Below are 23,675 nucleotides of genomic sequence, written 5' to 3' on the forward strand. Positions count from 1 at the left end.
TACATCAGAGTTATAGTGACTGTCAGTAAATTCATTATATTTGTTTATTGGCTATTGAATGTGATTTTTATTAAATATAATCAACACCAGACACTATGATGCTTAATGCTAATTTTAATGAGGGAAAAAAAAAAAAACAACAAAAAGAAAATCTCCCCAAAGGACTTCAGTATTATATAAAAAGACACTAAAGAAGCAGCGCTCCTGAGTAGAGGCCAGGTAAAAGACAAAAGATCAATCTGTTCCTTCCCCAGAATAATCACCATACTCTATTAAATAGAATTTGTATTAGTATCATTTACTGAAAGTGGACACTTTATTAATACACAAATAATTATATATTGTAGTGATTTTGGCTCGCAAAGCAAGGTAAATATTTATAAGTAATTATAACGTGTTATAGTGACTCCTAAATATTTTAACCTAAGCTGAAATTGACGGTAATGGAATTAACGTTACACTTATTTGGTCTGTTCGTCCGGTGAACAGGCCGTGTAACCTTTATTAATTCTATGAGGGCGCTATCTTCCCTTTTACTTTATACCGTAATTTCAATTAAATTAACTTAATAGAGCATGTAGTTCAGACCAGATGTTGCAGGTACCTTACGTTTATGAGCGATACTTAGAGACAATCACTTGTGGAACAAAAATATGGCGTTTAATGAAAGAAACAAACACAACATAAAACTAACTACACGAACAACAAAGGAAATAGAGAAAACAAAGATGAAACTAAAACTCACAAAAGGAATTGAAAGTGGGGAAAGGGAGGAAGAGACTGGAAAGGAAGAAATTAGAAAGGAAGGAAAGGAATGGCAAGCTTAGACTACAAAATTAATCACACCCTGACTGGGAAATCGTCACAGAAACTTAAATTTACCTTATGATTCAATGCGAGATTCCTACTTGAAATACGCATCTAAATTGATCGGTAAAGGGAACGGTTACTTGCATTGGCTTGCTGCACAAGAGTCCGGATGCAACAGAGATGTTCTTCCAAGTTCTCCAAGATCAGAGCAGTTGTTGGAAGTGAAGCTTGCTGGAAGTTCCTTGAAGGAAGATGGAGTCGTCTCCAAGCTGTTCCGAAAGTCTGACCACAGATTGGTGGTGTTTGTGACAATTTAAAGGTCCTGAGCTCCACCCATCTTTGGGGAGATGGCCAATACTACGACCCGGATTTCGGAGGGAAAACTCTCTCTTTGTTTCAGGTGTCTGTGGGCATGGTTTAGCTATCAAATTTTTAGATGACTTTAAAGTTTTTATCCAAGGTGTATTAAGATGGTATAGCACCTTTCGTGCTCAAATAAAATACACCATTGATTGAAAAATGAGTAACTGATAATTTTGTGGTCATTTGGATACTAAACATGAAGGGGAATGACGGTATAAAGGCATCGGTACATTATATACACAGATCAGTAATCAAAGTGTAACTGATGTTACTACGATATTGTGTTCTGATAAAGGAGAAAGAAACAAAAATGAAACACAAAAAACAAAATGCATTTGCATTAGGGAAGGGAAAACATAATTTTGTATACATCCTGACATCGGACCTTAAAAGGACATACAGCCTTAGAACAGGTATACATTAACATACCAGGATTGGTAATCAAAGTATAACTGATGTTAATCCAGTGTTGTGTTCTGATACCTAAATAAAATACACCCTTTTCAGGAAAGTAAGGAGCAAGTAATTTTAAGTCAGGCAAGCCTTAACAGAAGAAGCACATTCCAACAGGGTTATGAGAATAAGAATCTTAGAGTATCTTATCTACTTGTTTTATTAGTAAAAGGAATGTCCCATTGTGTTGTGTGTGTGTGTGCGTGTATGCGTTTGCAGGGGAGTGCGTGTGTGTGTGTGTGTGTGTGTGCGTGCGTGTGTGTGTGTGTCTGGTTGAGGTCCCTATGAGTTCAATCAGAGAAACAGTGTGGTCTTATCTGGTCTTTGTGTAGGATCCCAGACCTCCTGGAGCCAGGTGTGTGTGACACTGTGGAAAGTGGCCCTCAATTAAACCGTAAAACTGGGTTGCTCATTGGTTGGTTGAGGAGTAGATGCCGAAGTTTAGGGTGCCTAGGATATGAAATCTAAAGACTTGTACCAGACGCTACAATATAATGATGTCATATCTATTAATATAAGAGTTGAAAATCATGAAAATTTAGGAGAGGGAAAGCAGCTATTACTTATTACTTTAGCTTATTACTTTAATGATCCAAATGACAAGAAATTACAGACAGAACATGAGGACTCGGGACACAAAGGGACAGGGGAGCTAGACTCACAAAGGTAGGAGAACATGGACAGTGTAAAGAAATGAAAATAATTAAAAACAGAGCCTTGTGTAGTCTGTTTTTTTTTGCAAAGAAAAACTATCTGCATGCCCTAATCCAAACTAACTAAAAGTACAGTGGGTGGCACCAGGACTCTTAGCTCTACATCAGGGTCATCTCTCTGCCCACTGGTGTTTTTCTGTCTTTTGTCCATTTATTTATATGACTGAACTGATAAACAGTGAACTTTGTCAATTCAGCTACATTACAGACTTTAACATGAACTGTGAGTAAACATTTGAAGTGACGTTTCATATAAGAGCTCATTCTGAGCTGAGATCTAGTGATTTTTTTGAAGGTGAAAATTTGAAATGAATTCTTGAAAAAAAAAATTCAATTCATTTTGAAGATTAATAAGGAATTTGTGAAAACTGTAAAGTTTATTCTTTTTTATTCCTTTAATGTTGTAAATTATTTTTTAACTACTTTCATGTAATTGATCACTCAATCAGATGTAATAATTAATTAAATGGGGGAAAAAAAACAAATAGTGTTTAATTTCTACACCATATTATATTATGGTTGGTGTAGAGAGAGAGAGAGAGAGAGAGAGATTGCGCCAGGCCAGAGTGTGGAAGACCAGGGGTCTCATTTATAAAACTGTGCGTAGGATCCCTACTAAAAGTTTACGTACGCCCAAAAGCCAAAAATGGCGTACGCCAAAAAAATTTCCGATTTATAAAACCGTGCGTACGCACTCCTATAAGCAATGTTCCCTTTATAAATCACAGATCAGCCACAGATGTGCGGACGTGAAATCCCGCCCTGTACACGCCCATTTTTAACCATAAATAGTCAATGCAAATCACTGCGCGGGCACGAGAGTGGACCTCGTTATAATGAGTTTCCCCTGCGCTCTGCGGGTTTAAAAATGGGGTGAGGAGTCAGCGTCTCAGGGGGTAGCCACTGTCGCCTGCAGGTTATAATTATATTAAAAGCAGAATTGTTATAATTATATTAAAAACAAAATTGTTACAGTTTCTACTTTTTAATATTGTTAAACTCACCAAGAAGCCAGCCATCACGTACTGCGCCTGCATTTAGTCTGTTCCCTACACTGCTATGGGTCAATATAAAGGAATCATGTGTTGAACCAGGCCAGCGTGCCACAATGTTTGTGAGGGTCATGTTGGAGTCACATATGATTTGCACATTAATAGAATGTACATGCTTTCTATTAACATTAGCAAATTCATTTTCAGATGGTGCCCTTATAGCAACATGAGCGCAGTCAATTTCGCCGATTACATTTGGGAAACCAGACATTGCTGCAAATTGCATTTTAATCTCGGCCTGTTCTTGCACAGTGTAGGGGAACCTGATGTATCGACTACCCATATTAGGTATACCATTCAAAAGGACAGATATTATGGCACTCAGGGACGGCTGTGATATACCAGACTTATAGGGTGAGATGATAGATTCCAATAGAATTATTTCATATACAAAAAGGTCTTAGACACAAAGTTGAGGATTACTTCTAGTTTTTTTTATATAAATAATTTACCTGTCTGCCAATTCCCGCTGGAAACAGCCGGTTGCCAAGAACCCCAGAGTGGTGAGGACTTGTATTTGGACTGGGATGGCATGGTTCCGGCGTGTTGCCCTCTCTAATACTGGACCCAATTCAACACACAGATCTAAGAGCACAGCTCTAGGGAATCTAAATTGGCTTATTAGCCAGTCATCATAATGGGCCAGGAAATCATCATGGTCCCTGAAAACTCGTTCTCTCCTTATTCTGCCATTGGCGTAATCCTCCAACAGTGCCAGCAGTGCCGTCATGAAGCATTATATACCCGGGTCACCGGAGGATTTATATGTTTCTGGCAATTAGACTGATCGTTAACACCTTGACAAAATCACAGAATTAATTTGTGGGCGAAAATTTAAGACGAAAATGTTATATTGAACACATACTTCATGACAGTTTTGTAATGAACACCGTAATAGTTAGGACCGATGATGAGTAGCGATTGTGCTTCATGACTGTATTTGCAGACTTTGACATTTTATGATATATGTACATTAAGGAAAATATTTCGTTTTTACACTGTGTTCTGCAGTTCTCTAATAAAAGGGTATTTCATGCTATTTTGTATGACATGTAGTCGCGCCATCTCCTCCTGCGCTCCTGTTGTGGACAATGTGACTGTAAGGCAGCGCTGATTATTCATTCATTCATTCATTCATTCATTCATTTTCTACCGCTTATCCGAACTACTCGGGTCACGGGGAGCCTGTGCCTATCCTCAGGCGTCATTGGGCATCAAGGCAGGATACACCCTGGACGGAGTAGCGCTGATTATTATTATTATTATTTTATTTTTAATACATTTTGAATTATGTTTTGATTTTACTAGATGTATATAGCCTAAAACAATCGGCACAAATAACACTGTTGGATTTAATCCTCATGATAATGTGGATATAACGTATGAAATGGGGTGAAAATTAAATGTCATTAATGCTTATAATCGTTCTTCTCACATGTGTTTCTTCCAATCTAACTTCAGTTCACGACCTCACCATCTGTGTCGCCAATTCCCTTTGTCTCCAGAATGTGCGTACGCACGTCTCAAAGTTTGCTTAAAGGTGCGCACATTTTCCCGTCAAGTTTGTTTTTTATAGATCACAACCTTTGCGCGAAAACTAGCGTACGCACGTTTCCAGCCCCGTTTTGTGCGTACGCACGCTTTATAAATGAGACCCCAGATCATGACAAAGGTACAAGCACAAACAAGGGAACACAACAACAGCAACAAATCTAAACAAGCAAACAGAAACAAAGACACACGCAAATGGACACCCACAACTCGCACTGTCTGTCTGTCTCTAGTATACATGTGCTTTACGCAGTACAAACGGAGCTCCGTTACAATTATTACACACGACACTCAGTCGATACAAATACATCAATGTCATTCACAAGGTTCTCCCGCAACTCGGTAAACACGACTTACAAGCCCCGTGCCTCTTTTTGTCTACTTTTTACACGCCACATCGCCCTAAATGCGCTGCAAGCCGGAGCGAGCCCCAGACGCGCCGTACACTTTTGTGCTCGCTGCACGACATTGTCCTTTTTCCCGAGACCCGACGCGAGCACGAAGCGAGCACCAAAGTCCCTGCTCAACCAACCTATTGCTGAACGCTCGGGATCTTGTCTGCAGCGTCGTATTTTCGCTGAGAAACGCCGTGAGAAAACACACTTGTCACTGTGTCTCGGAAGCGCAGTCGTTCAGCCACGGCCGGGTTGAGTCTACAACGTTCTCATGCTTACTTTTAAGCCCAGCCCCCCGGTCGAGAGGGGGAAGGTTCCTGTGTTACACAGCGTACAGCGGTACACTCGTTTATTCTACTATTAGCTCCCAGAGAGAGCGAGAAATGGCTGAAGTCGCTCCCGCCGCCGCGCCGGCCAAAGCGCCCAAGAAGAAAGCAGCTTCGAGGACCAAGAAAACAGGCCCTAGCGTCGGCGAGCTCATCGTCAAAGCGGTTTCCTCGTCCAAGGAGAGGAGCGGCGTGTCTCTTGCCGCCCTGAAGAAAGCTTTGGCTGCCGGCGGATACGACGTGGAGAAGAACAACTCTCGCGTCAAGCTCGCCGTCAAGGGCCTCGTTACTAAAGGCACTCTGGTGCAGACCAAAGGGACCGGCGCGTCTGGATCTTTCAAGCTGAACAAGAAGCAGACCGAACTTAAGAAGCCCGCAAAGAAAGCCGCGCCCAAAGCGACAAAGGCGGCCGCCAAAAAGCCCGCCGCGGCTAAGAAGCCCAAGAAAGTAGCGGCCAAGAAACCCGCAGCCAAAAAGTCTCCCAAGAAGACGAAGAAGCCCGTCGCTGCCGTCAAGAAAGCCACCAAAAGCCCCAAGAAGGCCAAAAAGCCGGCGAGCCCCAAGAAAGCAGCCAAGAGCCCCAAGAGGGCCAAAAAGACGGCGACCCCCAAGAAGGTAAAGGCTGTAAAGCCCAAAGCGGCGAAGGCCAAAAAGGCTCCCAAGAAGAAGTAAACGGTGTTTCTCATGTTTTTTACTCCTCAAACGGCTCTTTTAAGAGCCACCCATATTTTCCCTTAAACAGCTGTTTCCTATTCTGATAAACAAAATGATGACTTTAGTGGATTCTGTACCGAGTGTTTAGGCAGCTACAGACTTGTACATTCACCTTCACATAAACGTATGGACAACTAGGGACAATTGGACAGTTTACATTTTAAATCCATGTGCATTTGTCTTTACTCTCTTCTATACTAATATATGCTTTATAGATATAAAACCAGTGAATAATCAAGATACTGATCATAAATCAGTTTACAAAATATTTTCTCTCTACAATCATATGCATTTAGTCTTTTTTTTTATTTTAATTTCATTCTCTCTCTCCCACACACTCACTCACGCGCACACACACGGGAGTGGGAGGGGCGTGTGGCGTACAATAGAATGATGGACTGACCCTGGAATTCTACGGCGTGTCTCGGATTGGTTCTTCCGTCACAAGTATCTTAGCCAATAAGAGAGTTGACGTGAAGGTTATATCGCAGAGTGCTAGAAGAACAGCGCTGTTATTTCGTTGTTGTTCTTAGAACGTATCCGAGCTACAAGATGAGCGGAAGAGGCAAAACCGGCGGTAAAACTAGGGCTAAGGCCAAGACTCGTTCATCCAGGGCCGGACTGCAGTTCCCCGTGGGTCGTGTGCACAGGCTTCTGCGTAAAGGTAATTACGCCCAGCGCGTCGGTGCCGGCGCCCCGGTTTACTTGGCCGCCGTGCTCGAGTATCTGACCGCTGAGATTCTCGAGTTGGCTGGCAACGCCGCCCGTGACAACAAGAAGACCCGTATCATTCCCCGCCACCTGCAGCTCGCTGTGCGTAACGACGAGGAGCTGAACAAACTGCTCGGAGGAGTGACCATCGCTCAGGGAGGTGTACTGCCCAACATTCAGGCCGTGCTGCTGCCCAAGAAGACCGAGAAGGCCGTCAAGACCAAGTAAACTCGCTCGGCGCTGCGTTTCTCGCCCCCCAAAAAGGCTCTTTTAAGAGCCACCCACTTTTACTGGAAAAGTGCAATTTCATCCTAGTTTTTATTAATGCTGTGAGTGTGAACTTTATAAAGACAATTCCCCAAATAAGCGTTAAGATCTAACATTAATAATAACTGGTCTTGTTTAAAGACGGATGACAGACGACAATAATAATAATTAATGATGATGATAATAAATAATGAAGCCTGCTGACTAAATGATTGCTGACAGAAAACAAAAGCGCTGTGCTACTGAGAGCGCCAGTAAAATAGGGGCGGGCGGTTTGGGTATCAAACGGTGTCCGTGACAGAGAACCGTCCAATAGTCATCAGGTGACGTAACGTGTTCTATCCAATGGCAGACGACTGCTTTCAATCCGCCCAATGAGAACAGGGCGGCTTTAGGGCTTAAAAAGACAGCGTTCGCCAGCGCTGCTTATTGTGGTTTTTCTCCGTGAAGTTCACAGCTCGACGCTATGGCCAGAACCAAGCAGACCGCCCGTAAGTCCACTGGTGGCAAAGCGCCCAGGAAGCAACTCGCCACTAAGGCTGCTCGCAAGAGCGCCCCGGCTACCGGCGGCGTGAAGAAGCCTCACCGTTACAGGCCCGGCACCGTGGCTCTGAGGGAGATCCGCCGTTATCAGAAGTCTACTGAGCTGCTTATCCGCAAACTGCCCTTCCAGCGCCTGGTGAGAGAAATCGCTCAGGATTTCAAGACCGACTTGCGTTTCCAGAGCTCGGCCGTCATGGCCTTGCAGGAGGCTAGCGAGGCGTACCTGGTCGGTCTGTTCGAGGACACCAACCTGTGCGCCATTCACGCCAAGAGGGTGACCATCATGCCTAAGGACATTCAGCTGGCCCGCCGTATTCGCGGAGAGCGCGCTTAAACCTCAATTCTGTCTAACGTACACAAAGGCTCTTTTAAGAGCCACCACATTCTCTCGGATAAATGAGCCCTTTTTCATATCTGTCTGTGTGTACTCAGAGTTTGTTGTATAAAGCACACTTTGTGTTTGTGTGTATAATATCAAAATATATAATCACATGTATGTAAATTTGAATCTGCTTAACAGAAATGATTTACAGAGTGTTTGTGTTAGGAATATTGTGTTCAGGGATAAGAAGAGTAATTGAAAATAAATAAATACACATTTACTTGTATAGTGATTTTAGCAATAGATGTTGTCTCAAAACAGCTTTACAGAACATGAACACAACGTAGTTATATAGAGATTAATATAAAACAAAAACAAAAAAAAGTTAATATTAGACTTCTATTTAAATGTGTTTGTATTTATTCTTAATGAGCAAGCCTGAGGTGACTGAAGTGACTGGTGAGGAAAAACACCCTTATGGAGAAACCTTGAGAGGAACCAGACTTTAGGGAGAACCTCATCCTCATGTGGGTGACACTGGACGTTGTGATTATAAATATACAGTCTGACAATGTTGTATTGATGATGAGGATGTTGTCCTCCAAGACCACATGTAGTCATCATCTCCTCTTAGTATATCTGAATATTTAATGAAGCAGAGTCCAACTGGAGCTGGTAAAATAAGATTATTGCCTTACTGAATAAAGAAACGGAAGGCTGATTTATTATTATTATTATTATTATTTAATCAGATAAGGTACGGCGTTTTTTAATTTCCTGAAAAGTAATGTTTTTCACTTCGATAGAGCAGCATCATGTCTGGTAGAGGTAAAGGCGGTAAGGGACTCGGCAAAGGGGGCGCAAAGCGTCATCGTAAGGTCCTTCGCGATAACATCCAGGGAATCACCAAGCCGGCTATTCGCCGTCTGGCTCGCCGTGGCGGTGTTAAGCGTATTTCCGGTTTGATTTACGAAGAGACTCGCGGTGTGCTCCGCGACGCGACGCCGTCACCTACACCGAGCACGCCAAAAGAAAGACCGTCACCGCCATGGATGTGGTGTACGCCCTGAAACGCCAGGGACGCACTCTGTACGGCTTCGGCGGATAAACGTTCAACACCGAACCACGTCAATACAACGGCTCTTTTAAGAGCCACCCAAATATCCACGGAGAGATTTTCCTTCTTTACTGCGAGTGTGTGTTTGTGGGTGGGGACGCAAATGACGTCAAAAGCCGTATAAAGTAATATCCTATGTATTTATATAATCGATATTATATTTTAATTGATTTATATACAGCTCTATCATTTTATTTTCTATTTTGTGTGTGTGTGTGTGTGTGTGTGAAACGCGTGTAAAGTTTGGTGGAAGAAACAGGATTTTTTTTTCCCCTTTTCTTTTGTCATAAAGCACAAAGTTGAGTGTAAAACGGCGGAAGGGGAACAAAGCACAGAGGGGACAGTGGGGAGGATTAAGTGTGTAGGAGTAGCGGGAGGAGGCGCTCCGCGTCAGGAGCTTTGGGATTATGACCAATAACAAACGTTTGTTCTCTTGTGCCTAATTACAATGTCAGACTGTAAATAGACCAGCCGCTAGGTGGGTGTTACTCATTCTCTCGCAGTTCACTCGAGCAGCAACAGTATGCCTGAACCAGCTAAGACCGCGCCCAAGAAGGGATCCAAGAAAGCCGTGACCAAGACGGCAGCTAAAGGCGGCAAGAAGCGCAGAAAGACCAGGAAGGAGAGTTACGCCATCTACGTGTACAAAGTCCTGAAGCAGGTGCACCCTGATACCGGTATCTCTTCTAAGGCCATGGGCATCATGAACTCGTTCGTCAACGACATTTTTGAGCGCATCGCCGGTGAGTCTTCTCGTCTGGCTCACTACAACAAGCGCTCCACCATCACCTCTAGGGAGATCCAGACTGCCGTGCGTCTGTTGCTTCCCGGAGAGTTGGCCAAGCACGCCGTGTCTGAGGGCACAAAGGCCGTCACCAAGTACACCAGCTCCAAGTAAAGCGCCTTACCGCCGTCTTTATCAACACAAAGGCTCTTTTAAGAGCCACCCACTTTTTCATACAACGTGCAAATCTCCTTTCTGCGTGTGAGTGAGCCACACACACCCCAAAGGATAGCCACTTTATGTATTCTATCAGTGCTTCTTCTTTCACCTCTTCTTTGGTTTGGGTGTGTTGTGAAAAATCCTGGAGCCTTAAGAGAATATTTTTATATTATATATTAACCAGAAGTCAGAGGGTGAATAAAAGAGGGACTCTTTTTATTATAGTAACTCAGCAGACAGGAGAAGAAAGAGTGTAAACAGGGGACTCAGGGCCAGAAAGGTCAGCAGAATGGAGCTGTTCCAGACACGTAATGAGCTCATGGGTGATATGAAGTAGCTGGAAGCGGCGATAGCTCGCCATGACATCAGCGGGCACTGGCCTTGGGTAGGGAGAAGGACGAGGATGGTGAGGTAAGGACCTGATGGTGTGACCAGGATGAGTTGGCTGACCTCGAGGTGAAGGATCTGAGGGGAGATAGAGGAACGGGGGCTTGAGATATGTGTAAGCAAGCCCAGCCTGGGCAAGGACAGGCTGAGATCATAACATGAGATCATAACAAAATTCAAGCATTTAGCAGGTTACTGGAGTCATCAAAGAACTCCATTTTTTGTACACAAGCAACATTATAGCAGCAATAGCTTAGCAATAGTGACAACATTATAGCAGCAATAGTTTAGCAATAGTGACAATATAAGATGACAAATAGATAAGAGCTTTCTTTTAACATAATAACTTTTGACATAAACCAGACTCATAGAGTGACTTATAATCATTAAAAATCATGTATAGAAGAAAATAGCAAAGGGGAAACTTACTCATTGTAGTTGAATGAAGGATTAATCCTCAGGACATATGTCATAAAAGACTGAGAGGCAAATGCAACATTGACCAGTAAAGCTCTTTTGAGCACATTTTTAATAACAATAACAAAATTGTTATTTAGAATGAAGATGACCTTGGTTCCCAGACCTTAGCTCAGAATTGTTATGTAGAACGAAGAAGACCCAGGGTCGCAGGCCTGAGCTCCCAGACCTGGGCCCCGGGGAACTAAGGGGAGGAAAATCCATAAATGGGCATATGGGCAAAAGGTGATGGAAAACAAGGGGATGGTAGGGAACAGGACGTTACAAAACATATGAGGTAATTCCGGTAAATAAGGTGACATAATGATAAGGTGATATGGGAACGGGCCTGTGAGGATGGGAACCAATGAGGAGGCGCCTAGAAGAGCCAGGATATATATAGAGGAGAATTTTTTAGTGCCAAATTGGTATGTGTAAAAAAACCCGTTACTTTGCAGGACCGTCCTGAGAGTTTTTGTTTTTGTTTTTGCATGCCGATGCTCTTCATGAAGATGTTTTTTTTTTGGGGGGGGGGTTTTGGCATTTCTTTTGTTACTTTCAACTTGGCAATTTCTCTTAGAGAATTGTTGGCTGATTGACCACAATAAAGAAGTTTGCTCATTCTCATCCAGGTCTGAGGAGGTTTCTCATTGTTTTATTTGTATTAATGTTAGTGCTATCAGTAAATTAAGTTTAATTAAAAACTATAAAGTATAAAAGTATTATAAAGTATATAAGTACAAATCGCCCTGCGATGTGTCGACTTGGAGACGGGCTCTAAGTTCCGACAGGTGTCTAGGGTTTACACTAGAGTTACACTATTGCTCATCCATACAGCTTCTGTTTGGTTTTGATTCAGTTTAGCTCATTAACACCTTTAATTCAAAGTGAATATTAATTTAAATTGTTATATCATCAGCATAAACTGTAACCTTAACCTTTCTTCCTGCCATTGTTTTTACACCTTGTATTCTTTCATCATGTTTGATTTTGTGTAAGATTGGTCTAATTGCAGTAGTATTAGTACTATTAGTATTAGCAGTAGTAGTAAATAAAAAAATGAACTAATAAATTATTACTACTACAAATAATAATAATAATAATAATATTTACTACAAATTATTTCTAAGGTGTGAATGACCTGCACTTCTTAAACGTGGCCACACGATGGCGGTCAACATCCATCCACAATGCTAGTATTCTTAGTATTCTAAAAAATAGCTTATTAATTATTTAATCTATTTTCTCTTCTTCTTATCATTTGGTAACGCGGTATTGTACAATACTATTAGTATTGTAATACCAGCATTTATAACCCAGGTATAATGTTCAATATTAAAACACCGGCACAAACGGAGCACAAACGGAGCACAAACAAACGAGACCGTTTTTTTTTTTGTTGTTGTTGTTGCATTTGGAGCAGGTGGGGGGCTGATGATGTCATCGGCCATAATAAAATGTTTAATATTATGAAATATTACCAAAGTAGCACAAACGAACTTTTTTGCAGCATAACCCAGCACAAACAGAGAACAAACAAACGAGACTATTTTGCTGAGGTTTTGCGTTGGGTGGGGGGCAACTTCTGTAACCAGAGAGAAAGACAGACAGAGACAGTGCGAGTTGTGGGTGTCCATCATTTGCATGTGTCTTTGTTTTTGTTTGTTTGTATACACACACACATATATATTATATTATATATTATATATATATATTTTATATTTATATAAAATATATATATTATATATTATATTATTTTTAAATATATAAATGGTATATATTTATTATAAATGGTATATATATATATATATATATAAATTTTAATATTTTTTTTCCTGCCACTGAATCCTTGTACTCTCTAATGACATTTTTATTATTATTTTATGTAAATTGATTTAGAGTGCAGCGCTTCAGAGAAATAATTCTGTTACACAGCCATTAACATTAATCTGTAGTTTTAATTGTGCCAATAAATTTGTTATTTGTTATCACACAAATAATGAAATATCCGTTTCACTTTCAGCCCTGATATTTGGCATTATTTCTCTTACCTTTTAAATTTTAATAATATTCCCCAAACACTTGTTAATATCCATGTCCATGTTCAGGGTTTCTGCAGGGTTTAATCAGTCAAATTTAAGACTTTTAAGACCTTTTTATGACCATTATGATTTGAATTTATGACCTACACGAATTACGATAAATAACTTCAGTCATTAAGGCCATAAAAAGACATAAAAACGGATTTTCCATACAAGGTCATAAAAAACATTTAGCCACGTCTTAAATTGATATGCTCGTCCATTAATTTGTTCTTCAATCAAAATGCGCTCGCGGCGGCAATGGCATTCATTTGTTTCGCCTGTTGTAGTTCTGTGTGAGGAATCTGGGTGGTATCACACTGGTACTGTATCAGAGCGTTCCAGAACTACAAGGTCCATGCGGCAGCATACAGACTTGTCGGAAGGACTTTCACAGAAACCCGCGCGAACTCCTAACATACTGTATCATACTGAGTCACTGCTTAGTTTAATTAAAATCATCCTGGCTAACACAATGGAAAATGTACCTTTAACGATCTGTGGCTCGAAGACGGTGCGTTTAGTAGATGGCTCAAGCCCGTCGCTAACAATCGGTATCAAGCCTATTGCACTCTGTGTAAGAAGACGTTGGAGCTGTCTAGTTTAGGCATAAAAGCCTTGAAGTTGCATGCAAAGTCGGAAAAGCATATCGTTGCTGTAAAAGTCCTGCAGCGGGTGCAGGCGATCCATCAGTTTTGTTCGGCTCCGTCACTAACGTTACCCGGTCCAAGTACAGCACGGGATTCCGTTTCTGTCACATCCAGTGCCACACACAGTGGTTTCGGATCAACCTCCACACTGAAAGCGGAGGTCCTGTGGGTGTTGAATACTATAATAATAGAATTACTCTTTAAATAATAAAACTTGTTGCTTTCAATGAAAGTCAATAATAAAGACTTTTGAAAGGAATTTTAAATTATTATTGTTAAATTTATGACTTTTTAGGACCCCGCGGAAACCCTGATGTTTATTCTCCATGTTTTCTCTACAAATTTATTATTTTATTACACTATGGATTTGTTTATCCTGTTTGGGTTGTATGTGGACATATAAAATATCTTAATTACTAAATCTGAATTATGAAATATAAATTAATTAATTTTATATGAACACATCATATTCAAGCTACATGCTGAATTATTAGTCTCTCTTTTGTGATTAAGTAATTTACTATACTGTAATTGACTAATATCTGACTATCTTTGAAGCAGGATGACCTCTGTGTGTGTGTGTGTGAATATTTAACTTGACTGTCATTGCTAGATAATCTGAATCTACTAAATATTCAGTTCTACAGGTGCACAGTGCACTTAGTAGGACAGCTGAAGCAGAAAAAGAGTTGAAGCTAGCCTTACAATCCACACCCGGATTACATGTACCAGATCCAACAAATCATTCACGCACATACTGTAGTAGATGGAAAAAGGGTCTGTATGACATCAGTATTATGGCAAGATCATGAAGGAAAATTAAGACCAGTAGGCTATTTTTCAAATAAACTGGATCCAGTAGCAGTGGGACTGCCTATGTATTTAAGATCTGTAGGAACAGATGAAAAAGAAATCAATGCTTCTAGTGACATTGTAGAATACAGTGAATAGTTCCAGATGCAGTAACATCTACTCCTTTAACAGAAAACAGCACATATGTCAGCAACCAGCACAGTGGTTGAGAGATAATGTCTTACTCTAAAATGCCAAGTGTCAAAGTGGAATGCTGTACTGTACTAAACCCTGCAGCCCCTTCTTTCACAGAAGTTGGATGGACAACACCACAATTTTGTAACAATTGCAAATATTATATTTGTCAATATAATATATAAAAATGAGTATATTTCATGTCTAAAGCACCCAACCTATATATCCATTGCATATTTCTATGTATATTATCCTGTTCATACTGTAATCATACTGTAAATGCTGTACATCTTGCACTTGCTGCTTATTGCACTTCTGGTTGATGCAAAACTGCATTTTGTTGACTTGTACATGTATAATGACAGTAAAATTTAATCTAATTTTATCTAATCTAAAATTAAATTGACAGGTCCAATTTAAAGGAGATGCCATCACAGAATCCAGACCTTGCACTATTTGTAGATGGATCATCCATTCGGAAACCAGAAAACAGGCCATAGTTACGTAAGACATGCATTAATCACAGAATATTAAATAATGAAAGCTGAATCACAGCAGGACACCTCTGCAGCAGCAGAGTTAATTGCACTAACAGAAGCATGTAAAATAGCACAAGGCAAAAGTGTTTATACTGATAGCATATATGCTTCCAGAATAGTACATGATTTTGAAAGGAAACAGGGTTTTCCTTTTTAGGTAAATAAAAATCACACACAATGGCCTGATTTCTGTTCTCCTGGATGAAGTCATATTAACAAAATCTATCGCTATTTGTAAATGTGCAATATCTTTAAATATTGGTACACCAAAAATGTTGTGAAAGATGCTGTGTTATAATATTAAAAGGCTTTTAATTAATGACAATAAGAAAGACTACAAACACTAGGACCATTGAAACAGAAAACAACAAACCAAAAACAAGAACTCAGAATGTCATCCATATATAAACCTGTTGTCTTGTGCCTATCATTGAAACACAAGGAACAGGTGTGTTAATGGATTAAGGATAGGGCGGTGCAACACACATGATACACAAAAGCATAAACAAAATCACACAGCACACAACAAGACCTGCCAGATGGCCCTCCTAGTGTCCTGGCAGGGAACAGTCCAAGCCATTCCTGACAAATAAATTGTGAGCCTTATAACTCTTGCACATGCCTACCAGTGTGCTATTTTCTCAAAGCTTCCACAATGTGTGTTGGCTACTAAAACTGATTTGTATTGGAAATTGAGTTTTTTTTTTTCTTTTTCTATTGGAATTTTTTCTTGGACAATGCAATTAAAGACAAACAAGTGTGTGAACTGGAAAGAAGTTTTATTTTTATGTTTTTGCATACAGTGATTTTTTAATTAATTAATTAATTATTTTTTTATTTTTTTATTTAAGATTCATTACATCTCACAGTAGACAATGACTTTCATCTAAAATTTTAATACTCTTCTCCCTCTTCTTCTCCCTCACCTTCAATGGAGTCAACACCAACTTCTTCATAATCCTTCTCCAGGGCAGCTGTGTCCTCTCTGGCCTCAGAGAACTCGCCCTCCTCCATACCCTCACCCACATACCAGTGCACGAAGGCACGCTTGGCGTACATCAGATCAAACTTGTGATCGAGACGGGCCCAGGCCTCGGCAATGGCCGTGGTGTTACTCAGCATGCAGACGGCCCTCTGCACCTTGGCTAGGTCTCCACCTGGAACCACAGTGGGGGGTTGGTAGTTGATGCCCACCTTGAACCCAGTGGGACACCAGTCCACAAACTGGATGCTGCGCTTTGTCTTTATGTTGCCGATTGCAGCATTCACATCTTTGGGCACCACATCACCACGGTACAGCAGGCAGCATGCCATGTACTTGCCGTGACGTGGGTCACATTTTACCATCTGATTGGCGGGCTCAAAGCAGGCGTTTGTGATTTCGGCCACAGAGAGCTGCTCGTGATAAGCCTTCTCTGCAGAGATTACTGGAGCATAGGTGGCCAGTGGGAAATGAATACGGGGGTAGGGCACCAAGTTGGTCTGGAATTCAGTAAGATCGACATTGAGGGCACCATCAAAACGGAGAGATGCAGTGATTGAGGACACAATCTGGCTAATAAGCCTATTGAGATTGGTGTAAGTAGGACGCTCAATATCTAGGTTCCTACGGCAAATGTCATAGATGGCTTCATTGTCTACCATAAAGGCACAGTCAGAGTGCTCTAGGGTGGTGTGTGTGGTCAGGATGGAGTTGTAGGGCTCCACCACAGCTGTAGACACCTGGGGAGCTGGGTAGATGGAGAACTCCAGCTTGGACTTCTTACCGTAGTCAACAGAAAGGCGTTCCAACAGCAAGGAGGTGAAACCAGAACCGGTTCCACCACCAAAGCTGTGGAAAACCAGGAAACCCTGGAGCCCTGTACACTGATCAGCCTGGAGAGATAATTAAAAAGCTGGTCAGAATGATTTTTCAAAAGAATATTGATAATTTTACAAAGTGATTGCCCAAAAGATGCTCACCAGTTTCCGGCACCTGTCCAGTACCAGGTCAATCAGCTCCTTGCCAATGGTGTAGTGACCACGAGCGTAGTTGTTAGCAGCGTCCTCCTTTCCTGTGATGAGCTGCTCAGGATGAAACAGCTGACGGTATATTCCAGTACGCACCTCATCTAAAGGAAAAAAGAAATCAAATATAAATCAATTATATGAACATCCAGAGCACTAGTAACTGAAAGTCATGTGCCATAAGATCTTAATCTTACCTATAACAGTAGGCTCCAGATCCACAAACACAGCCCTCGGGACGTGTTTTCCAGCTCCAGTCTCACTAAAGAAAGTGTTGAAGGAATCATCTCCACCTCCGATGGTTTTGTCGCTGGGCATCTGTCCGTCCGGCTGGATGCCGTGTTCAAGACAATAGAGTTCCCAGCAGGCATTGCCAATCTGGACACCAGCCTGACCCACGTGGATAGAGATACATTCACGCTGTTGAAACAAAAAGGACAGATGCGAGACATTTTATTCTTGCTGTATGCCATATTTATTGTGCTGTTGAACACAATATTTAACTTCCTGGCTGCGCAGATATGAAAATCAGATAACTTTCTATCTCCACATTGAACATATAATTTCTACATTTATACAGTGTGTGTGTGTGTGTGTGTTTGTGTGTGCATGTTCATGTGTATATAGCATAACTGGCCTCTCTCCAAAAAGAAAACTAAAGGCAGTGCACAACTAATAATTGTTAGCAACCTTACTAAGTGAGTAACTGCTAAAACAGAGCACACTAAATTTCTTCTGAACAGAATAATAAAAAAAAAAAAAAAAAAAGGCACGCTTGGCGTACATCAGATCAAACTTGTGATCGAGACAAGCCCAGGCCTTGGCAATGGCCGTGGTGTTGCTCAGCATGCACAAAGCCATCTGCTCCTTAGCAGACAATTTATTTACTTTTAAAATTGCTTGTATATTTGTATTTAAATGAGTGTTTTTTTTTATTTTATTTTATTTATTTATTTTCTGTGTGTTGTCTCTGTGTAGTGGAAGGGTTTTACACTAAAACAAATTCATTGTTTGCGCAATCATCCTTGGCAATAAATCTCCTTCTGATTCTGATTCTAAATGTCCATTATTATTTCATACAAGGAAGTAATTAAGTGTGAAACCTTAGATTAAATATCAAACAGTGTAAAATGTTTAGTAAATTCAGTACAAAGACATTATAAAAAAACATTATATTGCATATATTAAGGTTTAATAAACTTTAACGATTCTACAAATGTCATTCATAAAGTATGAATAAACTGATCGGTAGCTAACAATTTTAATGGTAGACAAATAATAAGACAGATAATACTTACCATTTTGAAGACGGTGGCTTTAATGTGTATCTAAATACAAGCTTCTTTAAAAAGTTGAACTTGACCTTGAATTCTCAAAGTTCAAACGTAATGAGTCTGTAGCGAGAACAAGGAATGGTCTTAAATTTGGGGGTGGAGTTATTTATGCTTCTCGCCTCCGTCGTCATGGAGACGGGGCATTTCCTCTTCCTGATTTGACTCTCATTGGTGGAGAAACACTAAGTCACACTCCATTGGTGCGTTTTAATTTTTGAATTTGTAATTTTTAATTTAATTCTCTTCCTCTGAAAACATTTTCAATCTGGGTATATTGGTGGAAGGTTTTTTAAACGCTCTCTATTAAAGCTTCCCAGCCAGCAAATTTCCTTTGGCCCAGATTTGGGCAAGATAAACAGCTGAGCTGTGGCCCAGATTAGTTTGTGTTTGTCGGCCCAGATATGGCCCACATCTCCTTTGCCAAAACTGAACCAAAGCAGTGCCATAAGTCCACCAAGAATGAGCCAAATGTAATTTATATGGCCCAAATATGGCACATCTATCCTTTGCCAAAACTGAACCAAAGCAGTGCCATAAGTCCACCAAGCATGAGCCAAATGTAATTTATATGGCCCAAATATGGCACACCTATTCTTTGAAAGAACTGAATCAAAGGAGTGCCATAACTCCACCAAACATGAGACAAATAATACAATTTAATGTGGCCCATATGTGAGTCTTATATGCAATTTTATTATGGTTTTCTGTTAAAATCTAACGGCCCATAAGTGCTCCACATGCAGCTGACAGTATGTAAAAGCCTTATTAACTTAAAGGTGAATGAAACACTCAACAACAAATGTACTCAAAACAATTTACTTCAAAACAAGTGTTTAAATAATTACAGCTTTAAGAGTAAACATAAGAATACATTTAGGAATGTATTCAACTCAGAGTAATAAAAATCACAGAAAAAAAAAATACAAAAAAATCGGAGTAACTTGTACAGAGAACTTGAATTGAGAAATTGAGTTTTGATGTGCAGGGACATTTTGATGTGGTTTTAATGTGCCCAATGAGGGTCGGCAGTGTTTTGTTGGGCCTTGTGTTTCTTCATTCGCTCCCTCCTACCCCCTCTCGGTCTCCAGCGAGGTGCAACCATTTAATTATGTTGATTTCAATGTCTTTATTTGAGGCTTTTGCAGTAAGGGGATTCTGCCTGACTGCACCTGCAATAAAGATGAATTTAAATAATGCTAGCAGCAATACAACCTGGAAGTTAGAGCTGTAGGATAATGGGAAAATCCTTTAATATTTTAATTGCAATAATTAATCACCTCTGATTGACCAAAAAAAAAATTTCCAGTATATTTTCGAAAGGAATTGCAAATTGTATTTTTCAGTATGTGGGCCATAATAATACCATAATTTCTTATGACAAATTATTTAGATTTTGTTTTTAGAATATATTTTTAGAATACTTTTTCACCAACCGGTTAAAATTTACAACACTGGATGTATTCTGCTTTAAAAAAGACATGCATGACTTTCAGTGCATGAAACAGATTCCAAGGGACCGTCTGCAAAGTGCAAATCCCGAAAAGCGAATACTAAAAACAGTCAATATCCTATATATTTATATAATAGATGCTCTTTAGTACAATATTATAAGTTAATTGATTTATAATAATTATGTTAGGGAATTCACTGGGAAAAATAAAATAAACACAAATAAACTTTGTAATTTCTCTCTCTCTCTCTCTCTCTCTCTCTCTCTCTCTCTCTCTCTCTCTCACACACACACACACGTTTTTCTTGTGAGTCGCCACCATAGATGACACCCAATCGGTTGGCTCAGATACAGGAGTGATTACGCCCATGGCAACCATTCTTTTCAACTCTGCTTTTACCTTGTGTTGCATTGCAGCAGGAAGTCTGCGTGCTGGACGGACGACAGGTTGAGCTTCTTTGTCCATTTTCATGCAGTACGTTACGGGAAGCTTTTCGATTTCATCTCGGAAAAGATCTGCATATCCACAAAGAGATTTTCCTTATTTACTGCCCGTGTGTGGGCGCAAATGACCTCAAAAACCATATAAAGCAATATCCTATATATTTATATAATAGATGCTCTTTAGTACAATATTATAAGTTTTTACAAGATTTATATACATCTCTTTTGTATTTCATATATTGTGTGTGTGTGTGTGTGTGTGTGTGTGTGTGTGTGTGTGTGTGTGTGTGTGAAACACGTGTAAAGTTTGGTGGAAGAAACAGGATTTTTTTCCCCTTTTCTTTTGTCATAAAGCACCAAGTTGAGTGTAAAACGGCGGAAGGGGAACAAACCCCGTGTCTGAGGGCACAAAGTCCGTCACCAAGTACACCAGCTCCAAGTAAAGCGCCTTACCGCCGTCTTTATCAACACAAAGGCTCTTTTAAGAGCCACCCACTTTTTCATACAACGTGCAAATCTCCTTTCTGCGTGTGAGTGAGCGATACACAAACAAACAAAACAAAACAAAGGATAACCACTTTCTGTATTTTAATTTGTAATTACAATCACCAGCTTTGCTGTCGGTTTTGCACTTTTTTTTTTTGTTTGTTTTTTTTTTCAAATTTTATTGAACGATTTCAAATAACTTTTATAAAATTCTCATTCACAAGTACCTCATGGGTTTTACAATCATACATTTGAATACAAAAATATTAAACTTGCATCAGTTACAAAAGAACAAAAATTTGGTCATATCTGTTTTAACATTTTAGACACATTTACACATATTTACAAGCATCTTTCAGCAAAACATTTTTAATAAAGTCCAATGTAAATTGTTTTTTGATTGTTGGTTCATGTTCTTTTGTGTTTTTAGCTCAAACAATTTGTTTGTACACTACCGCAGCAGGAATATGGCACTGGTTACTAATCATTTTACATCTGGTTTTCCAAATTTTAGAATTGACAATACAAACAATTAGCCAGTAAATTTCCATCACATATTTGTTAGCTTACTGTATATTATTACAATATATTACAGTGTTAGTGTTTTTTTATTCACATTTATATTTATTTATTTTTTTTTACTTTATGCCATGCTTCTGCTAATTGTGTACAATTTAAAAAAAAAAAAACTTTTTTATAATTTATTACCCAGCTCAGTAGCACCCAGACCTAGTTTTTTGGTTTGTATAGAAATGTTTGTGTTGCAACTTCTCTAATGTGTCTCCATATAAAACCTACACACTTTATTTAATTTTATTATCATTTTATTCTCAGAGAGAAAGACAATAATTTAGCTAATACAAATGTTTAAATTAACTGAATTCTTGATTTATAATTAGCTATTTCCAGTTTTCATTTTCAGTTTTTATTAAATATTAATTCTCTCCCCAGTTGTGTTCAGCACGTTTGTAATTGTTAAGCCTAATACTTTCACCTCTTCTTTGCTCTGGGTGTCTAGGGGTGGAACAACACTATTGCTCATCCATAACGCTTCTGTTTTGTTTTGATTCAGTTTAGCTCCAGATATTTCTTTATATTTCTTGAAAGGTTTCATTATCACCTTTAATTCAAAGTGAATATTAATTGAAATTGTTATATCATCAGCATAAACTGTAACCTTAACCTTTCTTCCTGCCGTTGTTTTTACACCTTGTATTCTTTCATCATGTTTGATTTTGTGTAAGATTGGTCTAATTGCAGTAGTATTAGTACTATTAGTATTAACAGTAATAGTAAATAAATAAAAAAAAATGAACTAATAAATTACTAATACAAATAATAATAATAATAATAATAATAATAATAATAATAATAACAACAATAATTATTGTTGTTATTATTATTATTATTATTATTATTTAATAATAAATATTTAATAATAATATTAACTCTGACTTGCACAGCACAGTGCTACTTTATACACTATATACACTATTTACAGACCATTCTGCACCTGGACACTTTAAGGACAATCTTTAAAAAAACATACACATTTATGCATATGTATATACATTATTTTTCCACTTATATTTTCATATTTTATATAGTTTTTTATATAGTTTATACTTTTTTATTTATCTATCTACTTTTGGTTTTGGTTTATTTTTTATCCTAAATTGCATTCCCTTTTTTATGCTTAAATACCGGACAGTTGCAAAAAGCATTTCACTGCATGTCGTACCCTGTATGTGTGTATGTGACAAAAAAAAAAAAAAAATTGATTTGATTACTACAAATTATATTTCAAAGGTGTGAGTAACCTGCACTTCCTAAATGTGGCCACACGATGGCGGTCAACATCTATCCACAATGCTTTTATTATTTGTGTATTATTTAGCTTATCAATTATTTAATCTATATGCTCGTCTTCTACACTACATCAGCGTCACTTCCTAGGGCTCGTATCTATGGTTTGGCAATGTCTATGCTCGTTCGGCGCAGTCATTGGTCGAGAGCTGTGCAATAATCATAGCCGTAAGTTGAGCATATACAATTTCGCTCTGTCATTGGTCCAAAGTATATGGTCACTCTGCTAATCATGTTATTCAAATAAATGTGACCACCAATCACACTGCACGTATGCAAATCTGCGCTTAGCGAGCAACAGAGCTGAGGACATAACGAATCGGTGCTATATTTTACTTCTTGCAAACTTTTATATTTTACCGCTTGCCATTTATTGGTTTACGAGTTTCTGCACAACGTAAGATTTCCTGTTATCTCGTTATGTTCGCTTGCAAAAGCCGTTCGGTTTTGTTTTATTATTATTATTATTAGTAGTAGTATGATGTTGTTGTTCTTATTATTGCTATCGTTGTTATTATTATAATATATTTTAATATTAATATCATATGGATGTAATTAATGAGGATTTGAAGCTAGTGGGTGCAAGTGTTGAGGATGCAGAAGATAGGGATAGGTGGAGAGAGATGATTCGCTGTGGCGACCCCTGAAGTGATAAGCCGAAAGAAGAATTTTAATAGTAATATCATTATTATAGTATTGCTGTTATTA

At 39.2% G+C, this 23,675-nt stretch overlaps 4 protein-coding genes and 2 pseudogenes across 4 annotated transcripts; 5 read left to right on the forward strand and 1 right to left on the reverse strand.

Moving 5' to 3' along the window:
• Positions 1-5,720: 5,720 nt before the first annotated feature.
• On the forward strand, positions 5,721-6,335 carry LOC132858911 (histone H1-like). Its single transcript, XM_060889464.1, has one exon. The coding sequence runs from the start codon at positions 5,721-5,723 to the stop codon at positions 6,333-6,335; it is 615 nt and encodes a 204-aa protein (XP_060745447.1).
• Positions 6,336-6,929: 594 nt separating this feature from the next.
• On the forward strand, positions 6,930-7,370 carry LOC132858935 (histone H2A-like). The gene has a single exon (XM_060889488.1). It carries the CDS (start codon positions 6,930-6,932, stop codon positions 7,314-7,316), a length of 387 nt encoding a protein of 128 aa, XP_060745471.1. The 3' UTR covers positions 7,317-7,370.
• Positions 7,371-7,613: 243 nt separating this feature from the next.
• On the forward strand, positions 7,614-8,448 carry LOC132858922 (histone H3). Its single transcript, XM_060889478.1, has one exon. It carries the CDS (start codon positions 7,822-7,824, stop codon positions 8,230-8,232), a length of 411 nt encoding a protein of 136 aa, XP_060745461.1. The 5' UTR covers positions 7,614-7,821; the 3' UTR covers positions 8,233-8,448.
• A 571-nt stretch (positions 8,449-9,019) lies between these two features.
• On the forward strand, positions 9,020-9,381 carry LOC132858949 (histone H4-like; annotated as a pseudogene).
• A 464-nt stretch (positions 9,382-9,845) lies between these two features.
• Positions 9,846-10,287, forward strand: LOC132858941 (histone H2B-like). The gene has a single exon (XM_060889493.1). The coding sequence runs from the start codon at positions 9,861-9,863 to the stop codon at positions 10,233-10,235; it is 375 nt and encodes a 124-aa protein (XP_060745476.1). The 5' UTR covers positions 9,846-9,860; the 3' UTR covers positions 10,236-10,287.
• A 5,959-nt stretch (positions 10,288-16,246) lies between these two features.
• On the reverse strand, positions 16,247-17,808 carry LOC132858894 (tubulin alpha-1 chain-like; annotated as a pseudogene).
• Positions 17,809-23,675: the final 5,867 nt, after the last annotated feature.

Source organism: Tachysurus vachellii, chromosome 16 (genome assembly GCF_030014155.1).
Source record: "Tachysurus vachellii isolate PV-2020 chromosome 16, HZAU_Pvac_v1, whole genome shotgun sequence".
In the NCBI taxonomy this organism is placed as follows: Eukaryota; Metazoa; Chordata; class Actinopteri; order Siluriformes; family Bagridae; genus Tachysurus; species Tachysurus vachellii.